The sequence below is a fragment of the Capra hircus genome, chromosome 11 (assembly GCF_001704415.2).
Source record: "Capra hircus breed San Clemente chromosome 11, ASM170441v1, whole genome shotgun sequence".
Taxonomy (NCBI): domain Eukaryota; kingdom Metazoa; phylum Chordata; class Mammalia; order Artiodactyla; family Bovidae; genus Capra; species Capra hircus.
This window is the reverse complement of record NC_030818.1, coordinates 105,479,523-105,499,259: the sequence shown is the minus strand read 5'-3', so window position 1 is coordinate 105,499,259 and position 19,737 is coordinate 105,479,523. Positions and strand designations below refer to the sequence as shown.

The 19,737-nt window shown below is 57.9% G+C and overlaps 1 protein-coding gene across 2 annotated transcripts in view; it reads left to right on the top strand.

Moving 5' to 3' along the window:
* Positions 1–19,737, top strand: part of CACNA1B (calcium voltage-gated channel subunit alpha1 B) — a 217,778-nt gene that overhangs the window by 82,088 nt on the left and 115,953 nt on the right. For both annotated transcript variants that reach the window (XM_018056199.1, XM_018056200.1), the window contains exons 11-13: positions 5,490–5,699; positions 9,566–9,678; positions 18,119–18,231. In XM_018056199.1, the coding sequence (XP_017911688.1) occupies positions 5,490–5,699; positions 9,566–9,678; positions 18,119–18,231 (436 nt within the window). The remainder of the gene's footprint in view (positions 1–5,489; positions 5,700–9,565; positions 9,679–18,118; positions 18,232–19,737) is intronic.

Sequence of the window (19,737 nt, the reverse complement as noted above, 5' to 3'; positions counted from 1 at the left end):
TTTAGAAGTTTTCAGATTCCAACTTCATGACTGACGTTAGAAAGTTTCATTGACAGAAGCATGCTCTGTGTATGCTCCGCTTTTGAGAGTTATCAGGGTGTGTGTCTCAAAGTCAGGTTTGTTGATCGTGTTTTCCAGTTCTTTAGGTCTTTATGTTTCATCTCCTGAATCTGTTCAGTTCTGAAAGAGGTGTTTAGAACATTCCCACTTCATTTTTTATTAATGAGTTTCTTTTGTATTTTTTTCTTAAAATTGTGTGTGTGTGTGTGTGTGTGTGTGTGTGTGTGTGTGTGATCGGAGCACATCGTGAGACCCATCCTCTTACGTTTCAGGTGTGTGGTGGATTGCTGTTGGCCACTGGTGCTGCGCTGGGAAGCAGGTCTGCAGAGCCTGTCCATCCCGCTTCACCGGCACCCTGGTCCTGTTCACAGCCCTCCAGCCCCACTGGTCACCACTGTCCTGTCTCTGGTGTAATGAATTTCACTGGTTTAGACCCCTCATCTGCGTGCAGTCATTCACGAAGCATTTGTCTTTCTGAAGGTAGCTCATTTCCCTTGGCATGTCATCCTCAAGGCCCCTCCGTGTGGGTACATATTGCCGAGTTCCCTTCTCTATTAGGCTGAAGAGTGTTCTGTGGTGCATACAGACCACATTTTCTCTGTCCACTCAGCTGTCGGTGGGCAGTGGGTTGTTTCCATGTCTTATCTGTTGTGGATTGTGCTGCAGTTAACATGGGAGAGCTCAGATCTCTTCAAGATTCTGATTTCAGTTACTTTGGAGACCTTTCTTTCTATAGATGCAGATACAGATACAGATACATGCTGTGCTTGCTCAGTCATGTCCGACTCTTTGTGACCCTGTGGACTGTAGCCTGCAAGGCTCCTCTGTCCGTGGGATTTTCCAGGCAAGAACACTGGAGTGGGTTGTCTGCCCTCCTCCAGGGGATCTTCCCAACCTAGGGATTGAATCCGCACCTCGTATGTCCCCTGCGTTGACAGGCGGATTCTTCACCACTGCTGCCACCCGGGAAGCCCAAGATAGACAGAGATAGAGGTGGTCTCCCCAGCAGCCGGCTTGCTGGGCCATCAGGTGGTTTCAGTTTCACTTTTGAGGAGCCACAGTGCGGCTCTCCATTTACGTTCCCATCAACAGAGCACGAAGATCTAGTTTTCCCATGTTCTCACCAACGTTGTCTTTTGTCTTTTTGGAAGGAGCCATCCTGACAAATGTGAGGTGCTAAGTCTCGTGGCCTTGAGCTGCGTTTTCATGACGCTCCCTTGTGTGTCTCTCGTGGTTTTGATTTGCATTTTCTTGACGCTCCCTTGTGTGTCTCTCGTGGCCTTGAGCTGCGTTTTCATGACGCTCCCTGGCTTCTGTTTACACGTTTGGCCGCTGTATATTTCTATGGCTGTTACCTCTTCTGTGTGAGTCGTGTGTTCCATCATCACACAGAACCTTCTTTGTCCATTCACTGCCTCCACTGGACAATCCCTTGTCTGACAGCAAACGTCTTACTTTTCATTGCTGCCATTATTTTTGGGTTTTAGTTCGCATTCTTGGTATCTTTGCTTTTCCTTTCATTTTCAACTCTTTATGATATTAAGTATTTTCAGTGTTCTTCTTACAAACAACATGTAACTGGGTTTTGCTTTTTTTTTTTTTTTTAACCCAGCCTTGTGGTCTTTGTTCCTCATGGGGGAGTCCAGCCTGTCTCTGCTTAGTGCAAGGGTCGGCATCCGTGACTTCTTCCCCTCCTCCTTGGCATTTGGTGTCAGTGTTTGATACTGTGGTCTCTATCTTTCCTGCTTTGCCCTTAGACCAGGTTGCTGTTCATCATGCTCTCCCCTCTGCTAATTTCCGATTCTTCCTGCTTCTGTTCCACAAATGATGACCTTCCATCCCTGCTCCCAGAATTAGAAACATCTTCTGTTCTGTCCTCATGTTTCCCTACCCTCTTTACCACCGAGATGTAGTGTTTGCATAACTGAATTGCTGTATTTTGCATTTCTCTGCCCCACCCTCAGCCCAGGAAGCATCTGCAGTGTTTCCCTCCCTGTTCCCCATTCCTGGTGGGAGATGTCCTGGGGACTTAGTTCTCGCTGTCACCAGGCCCTTGGTCGCCCCGGGCAGGCGCGGGCCTGCCTCGGCCTTCCCGCCGAGCGGCCGCGTGGGTGCTGTCTCCTCTGCGGTCGCTGGGCCCGCGGGCTCCGCTCTGTCTTGCTCGGCTGTCTCTTGGCACCCCGCTAGGCGGCGTGTAGGCGGGTGACTGGCTTCTGCACAGGCTCAGGCGCCCTTTGTTGTTCTCCTGACGAGAGAGCCTCTGCTGCTGTGGTTGTTCTCTCTGGTTCTGCGGGGGTCCCTGCCCTGTTCCTGGTGTCCTGGTTGCAGATACTGCCCCTCCTGGAATGCCCTCTGCCTGGGTCTGAAGCCCAGGGGGCCTCTCGGCCTGCAGCTCAGGTCTTCCTATGGGAGGAATGTTTTTTTTCCATTTGTTCAGTTATTTAACCTCCTTTCCGTTTTCTCTTTGAGCCTGGAATTCCCGTTACTTTGTGTTACCGCTTCCTGTGCTCCTTTGTGTCTCTCAGCCTTTTCCTTTGATTTCTTCCTTCTTATATTTCCTGTATCTGTTTATCTAAGACATGGCTTTGCTGCATCTTCAGGCTCCTAGTTTGCGTTTTAAAGAGTGAACGTCTTTCCTTTCATCTGCTGAATGACTTGGGAGGAGTTTCGTTTTCTCTCTTGGTTTCATTTTGGTTGCTTTGGCTCTGTGCCATATCTGGGACCCTGCAGAGCCCAAGGGGCTCCTTGCACTCGGGGCCTCAGGTGGTCTGCTTCCCTCGGGTCTGGATATAGGGCCTGGCACCTCCTGGGTTCCCCGCAGCTCCATACTGGCTGCTGGTTGAGGCCCGATGGGTCAGCCTGCATGGTTTCCTTAACCCCCAGAACCCCGTGAGACCCCGTGTCTGTTACCAGTGAGGACTCTTTGGCTGCGAGGGTGTGCCAGCCATGTGCCTGTCAGGCGGACAGGGTGCATGGCCACGTGCCTGGCATCCAGTCCACATCACTTCTGCCTCCCACACCGAGGAATGCAGCCGCTAAGCAGGAAGGCGTCCTGCGCTGCCTGCCTGTCACCTGTGATCTGTGCCTGTGCCCCGGTGGGATGGTGGGGGCAGGGGCAGGTCACGGTTGCCCGGTGCCTCTGTGCCCCACTCAGGGCAGTCGTCGAAGGGACGGTGCTCAGCGGGGCTGGCGCAGACATTACGCTGACTAATGAGACCCCACCTGGGTTCGTGCAGAGACCCCACGTGTGCGCAGGCACCCACGCCATTCTACCTGGGGCTTAATTCTGCTGTCATTCATCGTTCATTCATTCCCAGCTGCCCCCAGTGTGAAGATGTGTATTTTTTGCGGAAAAAGCCTTTTTATCGTGAAGAATACATGCTGATTAAGTGGAACCTGGAAAACGCACAAAGCCTAGAAGTCCTGATGTTGCAGGTTTCCGCCCAAAGCAGGGATTCTGACTGTGACACATTCTCACTTCTACTGCAGACCCCCCCTTTCGCCAGAGCTGCTGTGAGCATACAGGCGCTGCTCGTGGGAAGTGCCGCCTGTCCTCAGGGCCCCAGCCCGGGACACCCTGAGGCCCCCCGGGCCCGGGGTGTGAGAGGACCGCAGCCCTGAGGCCCCCTTTGGGCGCGGCCAGCTGGCCTCGCGGGGCTTGTCCAGCAGGGAGTCTCCCTGGAGAGGGTGCTGCTTGTCCTACTGGCCGCGTGTGTGCACCACGTGCTTTCTTGAGTCACATGTTCTCTTGACCTGCCTTCCCAGAGTGGGGCTGTGTGTGATCGCAGGTGTGTGCCTGTGTGAATCTGAGTGTGTCTTTGGGGGTGTGGTCAGCATCGGGGTGTGCTGGGCAGCACATGTGTGTGACTGTTTCTAAACGGCAGTGTCTGGGGATCCTGAGTGTGTGGGTCCCCGGTGGGTCTGTGTGGGCTCTGCCTGTGTGCAGGCCTCTCCTTGCCTGTACTGGGTCCCTGTCTTCCCTCTTTGCCCCATGGCTGTCTTGGAGGAGGGAGTGGGTGTGTCTGGCTGTGGCCTTGGCATTTTGCAGCCCTTGGCAAGGTTGGCCAAGAGGCCGTGCTGGACGAGCCAGTCACGAGGACCTGGCATTGGCTGGTGTCAGGTCACGGGACTGGGGGCTGTGTCCTGGCTCAGCCAGAGGCTGTGCTGGAACAGCGCCTTCTGCAGGTGAGGATGGGATGTGGGTGTGGCCTCTAGAGTGCTGGGAACTCCCCGTTAGGGCCCTGCTCACCCCGACAAAGGCTGACTGACAGGTGCTCCTCAGGACCCGCCTTGTGTCTGGTGCACAGCGTCTCTCTGTGTGAGGTAGCTGCTCCAGAGGCCTCGGCCCATCTTCATTTAGTGAATCCAGGAAGACAGCAGCCTGAAAATGCTCTTGAGTCTGCACACACACACCCCCCTGTGCAAACACGCCCACCATTGTGTAGCATGCTCCACGCTTCTTCCCCAGGGGCTGCGGCTAGGCCAGGAGTTCCGAGCCGCCCGTGTCTGAGCACTTGGGGGCACTCAGGGCCCCCAGGCACCCATGACGCCCGCTCATGCCCTTGTCACATGGCACCAGGGGTTGGGGGCGCAGCGGGCAGCCCTGCCCCCCGGAGCTCAGTCTGATCTGGGGCTCGGGCAAAGAACAGACTGCAGAGCCCGCGCAGTGCAGTTGGCACAAGGGTGTGATTGCTGGGGCGCTGAGGCCTGCTGCTGGAGCCTGGAGAAGGGTGGGCTCGGAGCTGAGAAGGAGCCGGGGGGAAGGCACTCCCCTTGGGGGGCAGTGCAGGCGCTGTGGGCACGGGAGCGGGAGAGGGCAGTTGGGTCTGGCGGGGGAGTCGGGGCAGAGGAGCAGCTTCCTGGGCAGACTTTCTGGGCTCTGTGGGCCAGAGTCTGCAGCCAGGCCAGACACAGATGAAGGAGCTAGGCTGTGTTCCAAGGCAACTGCTAGAAAAGCAGGCGGTCAGTGGCTTTTGGCCCCGGAGCTATGGAGGGAGGAAGGGCCAGGAGCAGCAGGGCTCCCCAGGTAATGCCAGGAATCAGAGTGCCCTGGGATCGTGGGGACTGCCCTGCTGTGAGGCGGCTGGGGCGCTGGGGACCACTGGCCTGCTTCAGTGCAGGCCTCCCAGCCAGGGCCCAGCAGCTAGGAAGACCGCCCCGGCACTTGGTTCCCTCGTTTGTGAAGCAGGGGTGTGGCCAGGAGCCACTCCAGGGGCGCAGGGCCCTTTAGCCCAATGGTGGTAGTGGATCTGACGCACACGGCACCCGAGATGGAAGCTGGTGCCTTGAGCCAGGCCAGAGCAAGTGTCCTTGTGGGCGGGGGACGCACGTCCTGGAGGGTGCGTCTGCAGGGCTCACACTGGCAGAGGGAGAGTGTGTCCTGGGGCCCGGTGGTCCCCCACACCCTCAGCGAGCCCCTGTTCCTGCAGGGTCCCCCTTCGCCCGAGCCAGTCTCAAGAGCGGGAAGACGGAGAGCTCGTCATACTTCCGCAGGAAGGAGAAGATGTTCCGGTTCTTCATCCGGCGCCTGGTGAAGGCCCAGAGCTTCTACTGGGCGGTGCTGTGCGTGGTGGCCCTGAACACGCTGTGCGTGGCCATCGTGCACTACCAGCAGCCCCAGCGGCTCACCACGGCTCTGTGTACGTAGCTGGGCCCCGCCCTCCCGGGGCCCGCCTCCTCGGGAACGCTTCCAGCCCACAGCCTGTGGCATTGGGGTGCCCTGGGTAGGACCCCTGTGCCGACCACAGTGCTCCGGGGGTCTCTGCTGGAAGCCTGATGTGCCCAGGCCTGGGCCCAGGTTCCAGGAGGCTGGGCTGGTCTGGTTAGACCCCGTCCGTCGGTGTAGTGGGAAACTAGTGAGGGGTCTGGGGAACCGGGACAATGTCTCCTGCCCTACGGGCTTTCGACCCCGGAGCTAAGGGGTCCGTCTGCCCTGGATTCCTGAGGAGAGTCTTGGTTCCCAGGGGTCTCCCAGGGCTCTTCCAGTTGTTTCCGTTTTCCTTCTTGGTTGGTTGGATCTGGACGTGTCCTTGACCAGGGATTATTGCAAACGTGTCCATGAGCCTCAGGACACAGCAGGGGCTCTGGGTCGTGACCTGGTTATAGTTCCAAGGACGTGAAGAGCTGAGGCCCCTTCCCAGGGACCAGGTTCCTTCACACCCAAGGGCCCTGCAGGGCGTGTGCAACAAAAGGGCTTGCTTGTTCGTTTTGCCTCACGAGCCCTCCAGAGACGCTGTATGAATGCTTTCTGTCCTGCGGTCAGGGGCCCCTCCCACCCCTTCCCCGGGTCAGCCACTCGTGTTCGTGGCTGATCTGGAGACAGCCTGCTCTGGGCTTCTGCACGTGCCTCCCTCTCTTCCCTCCGTCTCACTCTCCCTGTATGCGTGCGGCTGCCTAGACGCCCAGGAAAGCCTTCCTCCAGAGAGCCCTCCTGGCTCCCAGTCCCGGCCCCCAGCAGGCCAGCCTCACGGAGCCTGGGCAGCTCTGACCGCGAGGCCGGGCTGCTGCTGCTGGGCTCTTTAGGGCTCTGGATGGATGGCCCCCCGGGGCACCCGAAAATGTGGGTGGGGAGGGCTGTGTTGGGGGCTGGCTCCAGGCTTTTCCCAGACTTCGATTGCGATCCATTGCTGGCATGATGGGAACGGGCAGAGAGAGGAGAAGCAGGAGGGGCCCCGGCTGGCTCCCAGGTGGGGAGGGCAGGCTAGGGGACCATCGTGTGTGCGCTGAGCCGGGTGCCCTGCCCCTGATTCACGTGTCCTGGGCCCGTGGTTTGCTGTGGGACCTGGCTTGGGACTGAATTCAATGTCTCCTTGAGTCCTCAGGCTGCGATATCCCACCCTTGGGGGCTGGGCAGGGGCTGGGGAGCCAGGGCTTCCTCCTCACTCGGGCAGTGGTGTGACTGCTCCCTGGGGCTTCCGAGCTAGGCCTTTTCTTCCTACAAGAAGCCGGTGGTACCCAGTCTGTCTTGCGGTTGCTCCTGCCTGGAGATTTGCCCAGTGAGTGGGCTGGAGGGGGCCTGCACGGCCTGGTTGCGTGTCTGATGTCAGGAGCATGAGGTGGGAAGTGCCTAGGTGCTGGCCGGGCCGCAGGCGTCCCTGGCTGCAAATCTGCCCCCTCACTGCCTCATCTTCTCTGTGGTTTCCTGGAAACGTCTGCATTCATCAGCATCCCCCAGGGAAAATGGCTGGAGGGAAGGGTGGCCTTTGCTGGGTCTGGAGGCATCTGCTCAGTGCTGGGCTGAAGCTGAGGTGGGCTGAGGTGCCCCGGGAGGGCAGGCCTTGCAGGAGGCAGAGGCAGAAGTGGGGGCTCTCCTAAAGGGAGCCCCCTTCATCAGAGCTCACTATGGGGCCCTGGCCTGAGGCTGGCCATGTACCTCGCTGTCCGCCTGTCAAATGCACCACCCCCAAGGCACTAAGGACCCCGAGACTGATGCCCAGATGGTGAAGGGGGCCTGAGAGTGGATGCTGTCATGCCATGAACCCCTGGGCCTGGCCGGATGGACCTGGCCACCTTCTCCTCTGTCCCTTTGTCCCCACAGTTGCTGTCTTCCTGTTACAGCACAGACACTATAACGTAGTTGCTCTGCTCCCTGAGCCCATGACCTCCTGGAGGGAGGGGTCAGCTGTCTCTGGGGCCAGCTCAGGGCAGCGCAAGGGCCTGCAGGCTGAATGAGTACTTTAGGAGGGAACATGTGGACGCCCCTTCTTGGCCTCTGATGGGAGGCTGAGCATATGAAGCTGAGGGTAGTGGGCATGTTGTGGAGGCTGTGTTCCAGGTGCCCCCTTTCTTGGAGAGCTTCCCTTTCAGCACTTCCTGGGCTGGTTCCAATAAAGGGGAGCAAGACGGGCCACTGGGTAGCTTCAGCTCCAAGGTCTGGGTGGGGCAGCTAGGGGCCCTGTCTCTGCGGTCTCTCCTTCCAAGACCTGAGCTCCCCTCGTGAGGCCCTGGAGTGCAGGGGCCGAGGGGCTCATGTTCCAAGCTGGACTCAGGGCACAGCCGTCGCATGGCTTCTCCAGGAGGGCTGCTGTGCCATCGCCTTACTCATCCTGGGCACGGCTCGGGTACCCTGCTGGCGTTTGGACTGGCTTCAGAGGCCAGGCAGGTGGTGATTGTCCATGTACCTGGGCCGCCTACCTGAGACCTTCCTGGGCCGTATGAACCATCACGCTTCCGTGAGGCACACTGCCCAGTGGGCAGTGGAGCTGATGTCTTTGCTCATCTGGGGTCTCAGCTGCTGCAGAGCTGCCTGGGGAGGCCTGTGTGCCTGTGCAGCACATGGGGGAGAACAGTTTCAGGGTGTGCCCGGAGGGCAGGACGTGTGTGACCCTCTCTTCCACCTTCCGTTTGAACAGAAGCTTCTTGAGGGCCAGTCTCCCACCAGTCTGGCTGCCAGAGGCCCTGGGGCCGCCGGGCGGGTGGCTGCCTGGTGGCTGGACCCCTGTGCCCCTGGCCCCCTGTGGGGGCTCTGCCCTTCCTGCTCTGCTTCCCTGGCCCCAGGTCAGAGGCCACAGTGCCTTTGGCTCACTCTGAAATGATGCATGGATTCCAGCTTTGGGCGGAGGATGAAAAACAGCGACCTTGTTCTGATCCCTGGAATTCCTGGTTTGGCCAGCCAGTCAGGGGCTAAGCTTGGCTGTGTCTCCTGCAGTCTGCGGCCTCAGACAGCTTCTGGACTGTTCTTCTTGCTCTGACCCTGCTTGTTCTCCCCTTAGGCTGGGTTGGAGTAGTGTCTCTGGGCCTTGAATTCCCAGGATGACCCTCGGGTCCAGTGTGGCCTCCCTTCAGCCCTGCAGCAGGGTCAGCACCACCAGCGGCAGGATCCCTGGGCTGAAGCGGGCCCTGCTCACCACAGCCACCTGCCGGGCCCAGCCTGCAGGAAGCTGAAGGCACCACACCCACAGGGGTCTCTGTGTGACTCCCCAGGGCCCCTAGCAAGTGTGGGTGCCTCCTGGGAGACTCGTACTGTGGGGGTCTGGGGGTGTTAGGTGGTAAGGATGCTTGCCTTTAGTGGGGTGAGCCTGTGAACAGAGTTAAAACCAAACATGGTGCTGTGAGTCCAAGAGGGTCAGGGAGGTCCTTGCAGAGAAACTGGTGCTCTGGCCCAGGGTCCTCGCAGAGGGACTCCAGTTGCAGTCAGTGTGTGGGTCAGGGAGTGAGACTGAAAGGAGAAGGGAGGGTCCAAGGCCGTCCAGCATCTCCGGGGGGTTGGATGCCTCCTGCCTGACCACCTAGGTCTCCTGGGAGACTTGGGCCCTTGACCCAGAGCTCACTCCCGAACCTGGTCCTGGGAGCCTGGGCACTCGCCTGCAAGCTGGAAGGAGCACCTCTCTGCGTCACGTCCTCTCTGCTCGCTGCTCTGTCCTGGGCTGAGGCTGGAGCTCAGAGCCGCAGACCAGGCCTGGAAGCTGCCCCCTGGATCGGCCCAGAGGTCTGGGGCCCTCCGGTCTGGACTGAGCCAGGCGGGAGGAGGCCGTGAGCTAACCCCCCTCTTCTCCGGCTTCTCTAGACTTTGCAGAGTTTGTCTTCCTGGGCCTCTTCCTTGCAGAGATGGCCCTGAAGATGTACGGCCTGGGGCCCAGGAGCTACTTCCGCTCGTCCTTCAACTGCTTCGATTTTGGGGTGAGTAGCCCCCTCCCCAGGGGTGCCTGCTGTGGGTCCAGGCGGGCCCACCGTGCCCGGGCCTGAGAGCACACGCAGCCCGCCCCCACGATGCCATGCCCAGCGTGAGCCCCCTCCCCAGGGGTGCCTGCTGTGGGTCCAGGCGGGCCCACCGTGCCCGGGCCTGAGAGCACACGCAGCCCGCCCCCACGATGCCATACCCAGCGTGAGCTGGGGTCTGGAGCACAGTCCCTGGGTTGGGGGACTGATGCCACCAGTAGGAAAGGCAGCCTGCCGACAGGGGAGGCCTGTCCTGGCCCGGTCCTTACCAGTGTGGGTGTCGGCCAAGGGGCAGCCTCTTTCCCGTCCTGACCTGTCTGTGGTCCCAAGGTCAGCTCAAGCCTCTGTGGCCTCCTCTGTGCTTGGTAGGCGATCTTTTAAGTGTGCTGCTGCTATCCCATGGAGGCTCAGGGAGGCTGTGGTCCTGACCCCATCCTGCAGGTCTGGCCTGGGCAGGCCTGGACACATGTGCCAGATTTTCCTGGGAGGCCGGAGGGGAGCAGTGGTCCCGGGTCCCTTCAGCAGCCTCTGCACTGCGGGAGACCTGGAAGGCAGGTGCTTCTGAGGCTCACTGTGGACAAGTGCGGAAGCCCCTTCCTGGCCCTGCAGTTGTGCAGGGCGCTGCCCTGTGCTGGCCCCAGAGCCTGAGGATGGGCACTGTTGATGCCTGCGTGCGGCAGAGTTCTGACCTGGTGGAGGGCCTGAGTGGGAAGCGGCCAGGCCTCAGCCCAGGGAGGCCTTGCCCTTCTGCAGCCTTCTCAGTAGCCAGGCAGGGAGGCTGGACCTTGGGCAAAGGGAAGCTTCAACCTGAAATGGAGTTTGCCTTTCCCTCTCCGCGACATGGTGCAGCCGACAGACACGGCCCGTGAGTGTGTCGGGTCCTCACGACTCACTTCACATGTGAGTGACTGGGGACACTGTGCGATGGGCCCAGGGCTGCCCAGCTCGTATGCAGGACGGTCCGCACCGGAGCCCGGGGCGGTGGCCGCACACCTGCCGCACTGCCTGCGCTCGGGCGGGGATGGCAACGACCGCCTCAGCGCTCTCGGGACACGGCACCTGTGAGCTGGGTGGACGGTTGGGAGCGAGCCAGCGCTTCTGCTCCTTTTCCTTCTTGGTTACAAAGGAAAAGAGAAAGCTTGGCAAATGTAGGCGGAGGGGACCCAGTCGGGGAGGAGCCTTCAGAGTGAGGGTCATCTGGGAACCGGCTAGGTCCCAGGACAGGGACTAATTTGCCCATAAGCTAACAATTACTCCAGAACTTACCAGCTCAGAACAAGTATCTATTGTCTCACAGTTCCTAAGGGTCAGGTGTCCAGGTGTGGCTTGACAGGGTACCTGTGGCCTGGGGGCCCTCACGAGGTCACAGTCCAGCTGAAGCCAGGGGTGCAGCTCGCCTGAGGCTTGATTAGGACTGGAGGGTTACGCTCAGGCCCACTAGAGACTGTCGAAAGGACTGGCTTGTGACGGGTGACCGGCCGTGCCCCCAGAGCCGCGGCCTCTCCATGAGCTGCACACGTGTCCTCACCACGCCGTAACTCACGACGCGAGTGCCAGACGGAGGCTGCAGAAAGCAGTCGCAGGGGAAAGAGCTGTCAGCGGTGCTACTGTATCTGTCAGGGGGGAGTCAACAGGCCAGCCCACCTTTCATGGGGAAGAATGTTGCCAGGATCCGGGGGTCTGTGCGGGCCGTCCTCGGGGCTGCCTGCCACGGCCTGCTGATCCAGCTTCTTCCTGCGTAAGATACGCTCACCCGCACTCCCCGCGCCCTGCCTCACCCTACTGCAGCGTCAGCTCAGAGGCAGAATCTCATCATCCAAATGGGACCCAGGTCTGGTTGAGGCTCCACAGTTTCTCTAGATCTTCGAGCCACGAAACGCGAGAGACAAGGTATCCAGCCCCACTCCCTGCATACAGTGGAGGGTGGGCAGGGGTAGCTGTTCTACACCTTCCTGTTCAAAATGGGGACACTGGACATACGGAAGGGCTGGTTGGAGTCCAGCAAACATTGGGAAAATCCCCGATCAGGTCTTAGGTCCAGGTGTCCCCGGGGGCCCCTTTCCTGCTTCCTGGACTGGGAGCCCTCTGGGTCTTCTTTCCCAGTTCTTGGTCTGGGCGCCCCCTGGTCCCCTTTCCTAGCTCTTGGTCTGGGATTGAAACTATTTACCTCAGATGGGGACTTGAACCCAAGTGCTGGACTCAAACCCAACCAAAACCCACAGTACCTGGTTTCAGGACCTAATGAAGCTCAGGTTCTTGATGTATCATCACAGAAAGAATTCAGTGAAAGACAAAGTGATAGGTAAGAAGTGGATTTGCTCAGATTCAGAGAGAAACACACTCTACAGACAGTGCGGGCCATCGCGCAGGGTGAGTGTGCCCACGAAAAGTGGTGTGGTTAGTTCTTATAGGCTGGGTAATTTCATAGCTAATGGGTAGGAGAATTATTCCAACTTTGGGAAGGAGTGGAGATTTCCAGGGTTTGGGCCACCACCCACTCCTTGGCCTTCTGACAGTGCTTTGGGGCTGTCATGCGCCTCTGGGTGTTCATTTCACCTGCCGATTGAGATCAAGGCTTCGTCTTGTCTGATTTCTTGGTCCCATTTGATTCTAGTTGGTTTATGTTGTGTCCATGAGCTATGCCATTCTTTCAAAAGTGGTGCCCTGCCCCTTTCCCTCCTGTTACTGGGCGCCCCCTGGCCCCCTTTCCTAGATCTGGGTCTGGGCGCCCCCTGGCCCCCTTTCCTAGCTCTACTCCTGGGTGCCCCCTGGTCCCCTTTCCTAGATCTGGGTCTGGACGCCCCCTGGCCCCTTTTCCTAGATCTGGGTCTGGGCGCCCCCTGGCCCCTTTTCCTAGATCTGGGTCTGGGTGCCCCCTGGCCCCCTTTCCCTCCTGTTACTGGGCGCCCCCTGGCCCCCTTTCCTAGCTCTACTCCTGGGCGCCCCCTGGCCCCCTTTCCTAGATCTGGGTCTGGGCGCCCCCTGGCCCCTTTCCCAGCTCTATTCCTGGGTGCCCCCTGGTCCCCTTTCCCTCCTGTTACTGGGTGCCCCCTGGCCCCTTTTCCTAGTTCTGGGTCTGGGTGCCCCCTGGTCCCCTTTCCTTGTTTTAGGTCTGGGAGCCCCTGGTCTTCTTTCCTTAAAAGTGGTAAGCATTCTAGCTGAGGTTTCTTGACCTGCTCCCTATTGTGTGGGATTTGGGGAATCCATAAGCCCCATTCTGTTCTCTGCACTCTGGCCCTAGCTGGTGGTGCTTCTGCGCATCTAACCTTTCAGCGTGCAGTGGGGTGTGTCTTCCTAGGTCTCCCCCCGTTGGACGGAAGCTGTGCCTACAGCGCTCTTAGAGATCAGCCTCCTTGGCCTGAGCTGCTGCTGAAATGGCCAAGGCCAACACCGTTCCACGTCCCGGAGAGGACAGGACTCGTGGGGCCCATTTGGAGTCTTGCCTTCTATCCCCTTGAAAGGCTAGAGAGTCGCGGAATGTGCTCCGAGGCCCACGGCTCATCTTTTGGGGTGTCGCACACCTGGCGCTGTTGTGCCCTTGGCTTCATTTTTAGACCACGTCATGTCTCTCTTTTTAAAAAGGTTATTTGTTTTTAATTGAAGGATAGCTGTTCTACAATACTGTGTCTGTTTCTTCCACACACCAGCGTGAATTAGCCGTGAGTGTGCATGTGTCCCCTTCCTCTTGCATCTCCGTGCCACCCCCCACCCTGTCCCACCCCCCTGGTTGTCACAGAGCCCCAGTCTGAGTTCCCTGAGTCACACAGCAAATCCCCACTGGCTGTGTCTTACGTACGGGAATGTTTGTGTTGCTGTTCTGCTCTCTCCGTGCAGGACATCCTCTCCCCACTGCCACCCTGCCCCATGTCCATGCGTTGTTCAGTCACTCCATCGTGTCTGACTCTTTGTGACCCCATGGACTCCAGTACACCAGGCTTCTCTGTCCTTCACTATCTCCCAGAGTTTTCTCAAACTCATGTCCATTGAGTTGATGATAACATCCAACCATCTCATCCTCTGTTTCCCCCTTCTGCCCTTGATCTTTCCCAGAATCAGGATCTTTTCCAACGATTCAGCTCTTCACATCAGGTGGCCAAAGTATTAAAGCTTCAGCATCAGTCCTTCCAATGAATATTCAGGGTTGATTTCCTTTAGGATTGACTGGTTTGATCTCCTTGCTGTCCAAGGGGCTCTCAAGAGTATTCTCCAGCACCACAGTTGAAAAGCATCAATTATTCAAAGCTCAGCCTTCTTTATGGTTCAACTCTCACATCCATACATGACTACTGGAAAAACCATAGCTTTGGGTTTGTTGGCAAGTGATGCCTCTGCTTTTTAACGTGCTGTCTAGGTTTGTCATAGCTTTTCTTCCAGGGAGCAAGCGTCTTTTAATTTAATGGCTGCAGTCACCATCTGCAGAACTTCCCTGATAGCTCAGTTAGTAAAGAATCCATCTGCAATGCAGGAGACCCTGGTTCAATTCCTGGGTTAGGAAGATCTGCTGGAGAATGGATAAGCTACTCACTCCAGCTTTCTTGGGCTTCCCTTGTGACTCAGCTGGTAAAGAATCTGCCTGCAATGTGGAAAACCTGGGTTTGAGCCCTGGGTTTGGAAGATCCCCTGAATAAGGGAAACGTTGCCCACTCCATATTCTGGCCTGGAGAATTCCATGGACTGTATAGTTCATGGGGTTGCAGAGTTGAGCACGACTGAGCAGCTTTGGCTTGCACCATCTACAGTGATTTTGGAGCCCAGGAGAAAAGGTCTGTCACTGCGTTTCTCCCTCCATTTATCTGCCATGAAGGGATGGGACTGGATGCCACGATCTCTGCCTTTTGAATGCTGAGCTTTAAGCCAGCTTTTCACTCCTTTCTCTCACTTTCATCACAAGGCTCTTCAGTTCCTCTTCACTTTAGTCATTTGTGATTCCACATGCTGGCAAGATAATGCTCAAAATCCTTCAAGCTGGGCTTCAACCATATGTGAACCAAGAACTTCTAAATGTACCGGTTGCATTTAGAACAGGCAGAGGAACCAGAGGTCAAATTGGCAACATCTGCTGGGTCAGAAGGACATCTGCTTCATTGACCATCAGCCCAGTTCAGTTCAGGTGCTCAGTTGTGTCTGGCTCTTGGCACCCCAGGCTTCCCTGCCCTTCACCAATTCTTGGAGCTCACTCAAACTCATGTCCATAGAGTTGGTGATGACACCCAACCATCTCATCCTCTGTCATCCCCTTCTCCTCCTGCCTTCAGTCTTTCCCAGCATCAGGGTCTTTTCCAATGAGTCGATTCTTCACATCAGGTGACCAAAGTATTGGAGTTTCAGCTTCGGCATCAGTCCTTCCAATGAATATTCAGGACTGATCTCCTTTAGGATGGACTGGTTGGATCTCCTTGCAGTCCAAGGGACTCTCAAGAGTCTTCTCCAACACCACAGTTCAAAAGCATCAATTCTTCAGCTCTCAGCTTTCCTTATGGTCCAACTCTCACATCCGTACATGACTACTGGAAAAACCATAGCTTTGACTAGACAGACCTTTGTTGGCAAAGTAATGGTTCTGCTTTATAATATGCTGTCTAGGTTGGTCATTGACTATGGTAAAGCCTTTGACTGTGTGGATCACAACAAACTGTGGAAAATTCTTAAAGAGATGGGAATATCAGACCACTTTACCTGCCTCCTGAGAAATCTGTATGATCAAGAAGCAACAGTTAGAATCAGACATGGAAAAATAGACTGTTTCAAAATTGGGAATGGAGTACGTCGAGGCTGTATATTGTTACTCTGCCTGTTTAACGCATATGCAGAGGGGTGGTGGTTTACTCACCAAGTCGTGTCTGACTCTTGCAACCCATTGACTGTGGCCCACCAGGCTCCTCTGTCCGTGGGATTTCCCAGGCAAGAATACTGGAGTGGGTTGCCATTTCCTTCTCCCTATGTGCAGAGTACAGCGTGCAGAATGCTGGGTTGGCTGAATCAGAGGCTGGAACGACGCTTGCCGGGGGAACCAACAGCCTCAGACGTGCGGATGACACAGTGCCCTTAGGTCCGCCCTCTGTCTGCTTTGCCGCTGCTGCCCGGGATAGGCTCATCAGTGCCAGCTCTCTAGATTCTATCTATGCTTGTATTAATGTAGGATGTTTTTCTCTCTCTTTCTGACTTACTTCATTCTGTATGATAAGCTCTCGATTCATCCACCTCATTAGCACTGACTCAAATGGCATACCATCTCTAGACGAGGCCTCGTTTGTTCTGGGGAGGCTGAGCAGTTTCCAAACCAGCCATGTGTGGCCGCTCTTTACCTAGCAGCGCTTCCCGCAGCCCCGCTCCTCTCGGCTGGGTGGGCCGGGGCAGCAGCACGTGCTGCGTGGACGCATCCTGGCCAGAGCTCCAGCGCGGGGGCGCGTCCCCAGCTGTCCACGTGGCCGTGGGCGCCGTGGGCTCTCTGCCTCTCCCCTCGTAGTTTCCCGTAACTCCCCTCGCCCTGCTGCAGACCTTGCCTCGGAGTCTTCAGAGTCCGGAGCCCTTGAGGGAATGTGCTCAGGGTGGGTGAGGCGCTCACTCACGCGCTGCTCCGAGCTGCTCCCTGACTCCAAAGCCACTCCCGCCTCGGGCTTTCTAGTTCAGCAGCACTGTGCGCCTGCTTGCAGAGTTGGTGCTGACTTCCCTTTCTGGGTACCCGTTTACCCCAGGGGTTTGGGGCCTTAAGCAGCCAGCGTCTCTCCTCTCATTCTGGCGGGCTGGCAGTTGGGCTGCGGCTCACTGGGTCCCTCGTGAGGTTCTGAGAGCCCCTTCCAAGCTTGTGCTCGTGGCTGCTGACAGGCCTCTGGAAGACGTTCTCCAGGCCCACTCTGGTGGCTGCTGGTCACGTGGGCCCCTGCTCAGGCTGCCCCCCGTCCTCAGAGGGCTGAGGGCACCAAGGCAAAGCCCCGGCCTTCCTGTAACTCCTCTTGGACGTGCCATCCCACCATGTTTGTTGGGCTCTGTTTGCTAAAGTGGCTCAGTAGGTCCAAGCTACCTTCCAGGGGATAGGGGTGGACAAGGGGGTGAACCCCAGGCAGTGGGACCCTTGGGGACTATCTGAAAGGCCACCTAAATTATAAACCAATGTGAGCAAATTTTGAGGATTACTGTAAAATAGGAGATATAGTGGGAGACTGACAATGGGAAGAAAGGAGATCTAGAAAATGGCAGCGTTCAACCCTGGGGACGTGTGATGCTGAGGAAGATTGGTGGTGATGGTTGGCGTGCCAAGGGCAGACGTGACAAGCTCATCCCATCTGCCGCTCTGTATGGGCAAAGCAGCGTGGCAGCTGTGGGTAGGTCCGAAGTCCTCTGAGCGGTGTGCTGTGTCCAGGCTGGGGAGGCGGGCAGCGGGAGGCTGGCGTTTGGGTGACTCGGAGCTAGGCAGGCGCATAGGGCATGGGCCAGTGTTAGCCCGCAGAGGCCATTGCCCCGATCGGTCACTGTTTGTCAGGCTTGGTGAGGATGTGGATGTCAAGCCGATCGTGTTTGTAGTTGGTATGAAATGGGTGGAAGTGACTCAAACCTTGGGTGATGAGTGAGCCACACAGGAAAGTGGGATTTAGGAGACTGATGTTCACAGGGGAGTTCTCCACATCAGCTGCAGAAGCCAGGTCAGCAGGGGTAAGGATTAACCACACACATGAAGAGCACACAGCACTCACGCTGACCGTGGTGTGCCCAGCAAGGCGCGGTGCCAGGGAGGGAGCTCCGTCTGGGCACCATTGGCGAGGGATCCGCTGTGCTCCAGCCCCACTGCTCTGTCCTTTCTGAGTGCCTTGCACCAGACACCCTGATGCTGGGAGTGACCGGAAGTGGGGGCAGCCTCTTGCCCACAAGCCCCTGTCCACCAGTGTGGCCAGCGATCGGGATGACCCTTGGTGAAACAAGAGGGCAGGCTAGTCCCGGTCTGTCCTTGGTGGCACTTGCTGGCTCCTAATATTCGGGGGAAGACAATATACAGTTATGAACTGGAACATCTTGGAGGGGACAAGACCAAACAGGGGATGTTAGAAGGAAGCTGAGTCTGCTGGTCTGTGTGGACACAGCCTAACAGTCAAGGCTGTCTGAGCGGTTTGCTGGCCCAGAGGGGTCACCTGGCTGTGATAAACCACAGGGGAGGCACGCACAAGGAGCCTCTAAGATTTGCTGAGAAACCTGCAGGCCAGACCCGCTCTGTGTCCTGTGCCCTCCTGGTGCATCTGGGGGAAGGACAGGCACCGTCTGTGGCTCCCAGAGGCTGCAGGAGCTCTGTGTGAGGCCCCTGCCTCACGTTGACTTACCTGGCTTGAGCTTCGGACAGGGGAGCCAGGGCCGATGCCTCCGGAGAGACATGGCCACAGCCCTGCCCTGGGCCACCCCGTCTCTGTTGCAGGTCATTGTGGGGAGCATTTTCGAAGTGGTCTGGGCGGCCATCAAGCCAGGGACCTCCTTCGGCATCAGTGTGCTGCGGGCGCTGCGGCTGCTGAGAATCTTCAAAGTCACCAAGTATGTCGTCCGCGGGCTAGTGGGGCGGGGGTTCCTGCTGTGTGCTCTGGAGTGGGGGGCGGGGATTCCTGTCGTCCGTGTGCTCTGGGGGCAGGGGCGGATTCCCTGTGCTCCAGGGGTCTATCCGGGGGGCTGTTTTCAGCCCCAGCATTTCTGGCTTTCTCATTAGCTTGTTCCCCACAGTTTCACACTGGCTCCTGTCTTGAAACCCACGAGCCCATCTTTCAACCTCAAATGGTGACTGTTCCCTAGTTAATGGAGAAAACAGAGGTTATCAGATAGAGGTTTCCTATCTTGTTGCCCCAAGTTTGCTTACCTGCCTTGCAGCCGCTGTCCTGGCCCCAGTGGGACTCTGACCTTCTGACCTGAACGCCCAGGCCTGCCTTTTCCACTCAGGGCTGACCCTGCCAGCCATCCTCAGTGACAGGACGTGGCCCTGACCATGTGTTCAGGTTCTTTCCACTTGGCTCTTCAGCCCTAGAGGAAGGTTGCTCCTTTCTGCCCATGAGGGGGCTGAGCCTCCCCCTCTCTGCTGGAGCGGCGGTGGGAGGGGGCTGCTCCCCTCCATGGCTGTCACGGCAGCAGCAGAGCTGCCCTCACCCTGCTGGCCGTGGGCATAGTGACTCCACCGTGGGTCCCGAGCCACCCTGAGGCTCTGAGGCTCCCAGGCCAGGCCGCCTGGAGCATGTGGCCGCACATGCCCAGCTCATGACAGCTGCGGGATGGTCCAGACGGAGCCTGTGCAGGCGGCCTGCTTCCAAGCACCTCCAGTGACTTCCTCAGCCTCCTGGGGAGGCTGGACTAGATCTTTTTTCGTCTGTTTTAAATCCACACCTGAGGCCGTTGAAAGTCAGGGTGGTGCAATGCGGAGGAGTTTTGGACAGGACTCCGGTCTGGCTTGGCCCACAGACGCTCCTGGGTGCTCCCGCCACCTGCCCTGCGTCTTCCGCTGCCTCTGCAGGAGGTGGCGCCGTGCTGCCAGCACCTTGGCTTTGGGCCTGGCGTCTTCGCAGCTCTATTTCCTTCTGGAAAGTGGGTGGCTCTTGTCCTGACCTAGACCCTGCCCGTCAGGAGAAGGCTTTCTGGAGTCTTCTGGCCCATCTCTTATTAACTCTCATGCACCCAGTAAGAGAGTAGTGGGTTCCTGTGACACAGCCCTGGGGACGAGGGTGCAGGGGTGTCCTAGGCCTCTCCCCAGGCCAGGGCGGAGGACAGCAAGTGCTAAGGCAGAGAGGTACGTGGCGTGTCTCCCTGGGGCTTGGGCTGTCCTGGGGTTGCAGCTGTAGGGACCCATTACCTAGCAAGCCCACAGCAAGACTTATCTGCAGACTGCAGGGGGCCTGTGAGGCACAGGGGTTTAGCTGAATGAGAGGGCCATGGTCTCTGGGCCCCAGGAGCGTTTGAGGGGTGGGCTGGAGGGGTGTTGAGCCTGGAGGGGTGTTGAGCCTGGAGGGCTGCTCCGTGCAACGTGGCTCGGGCCCTGGGGGACACCCAAGCCCAGCCGGC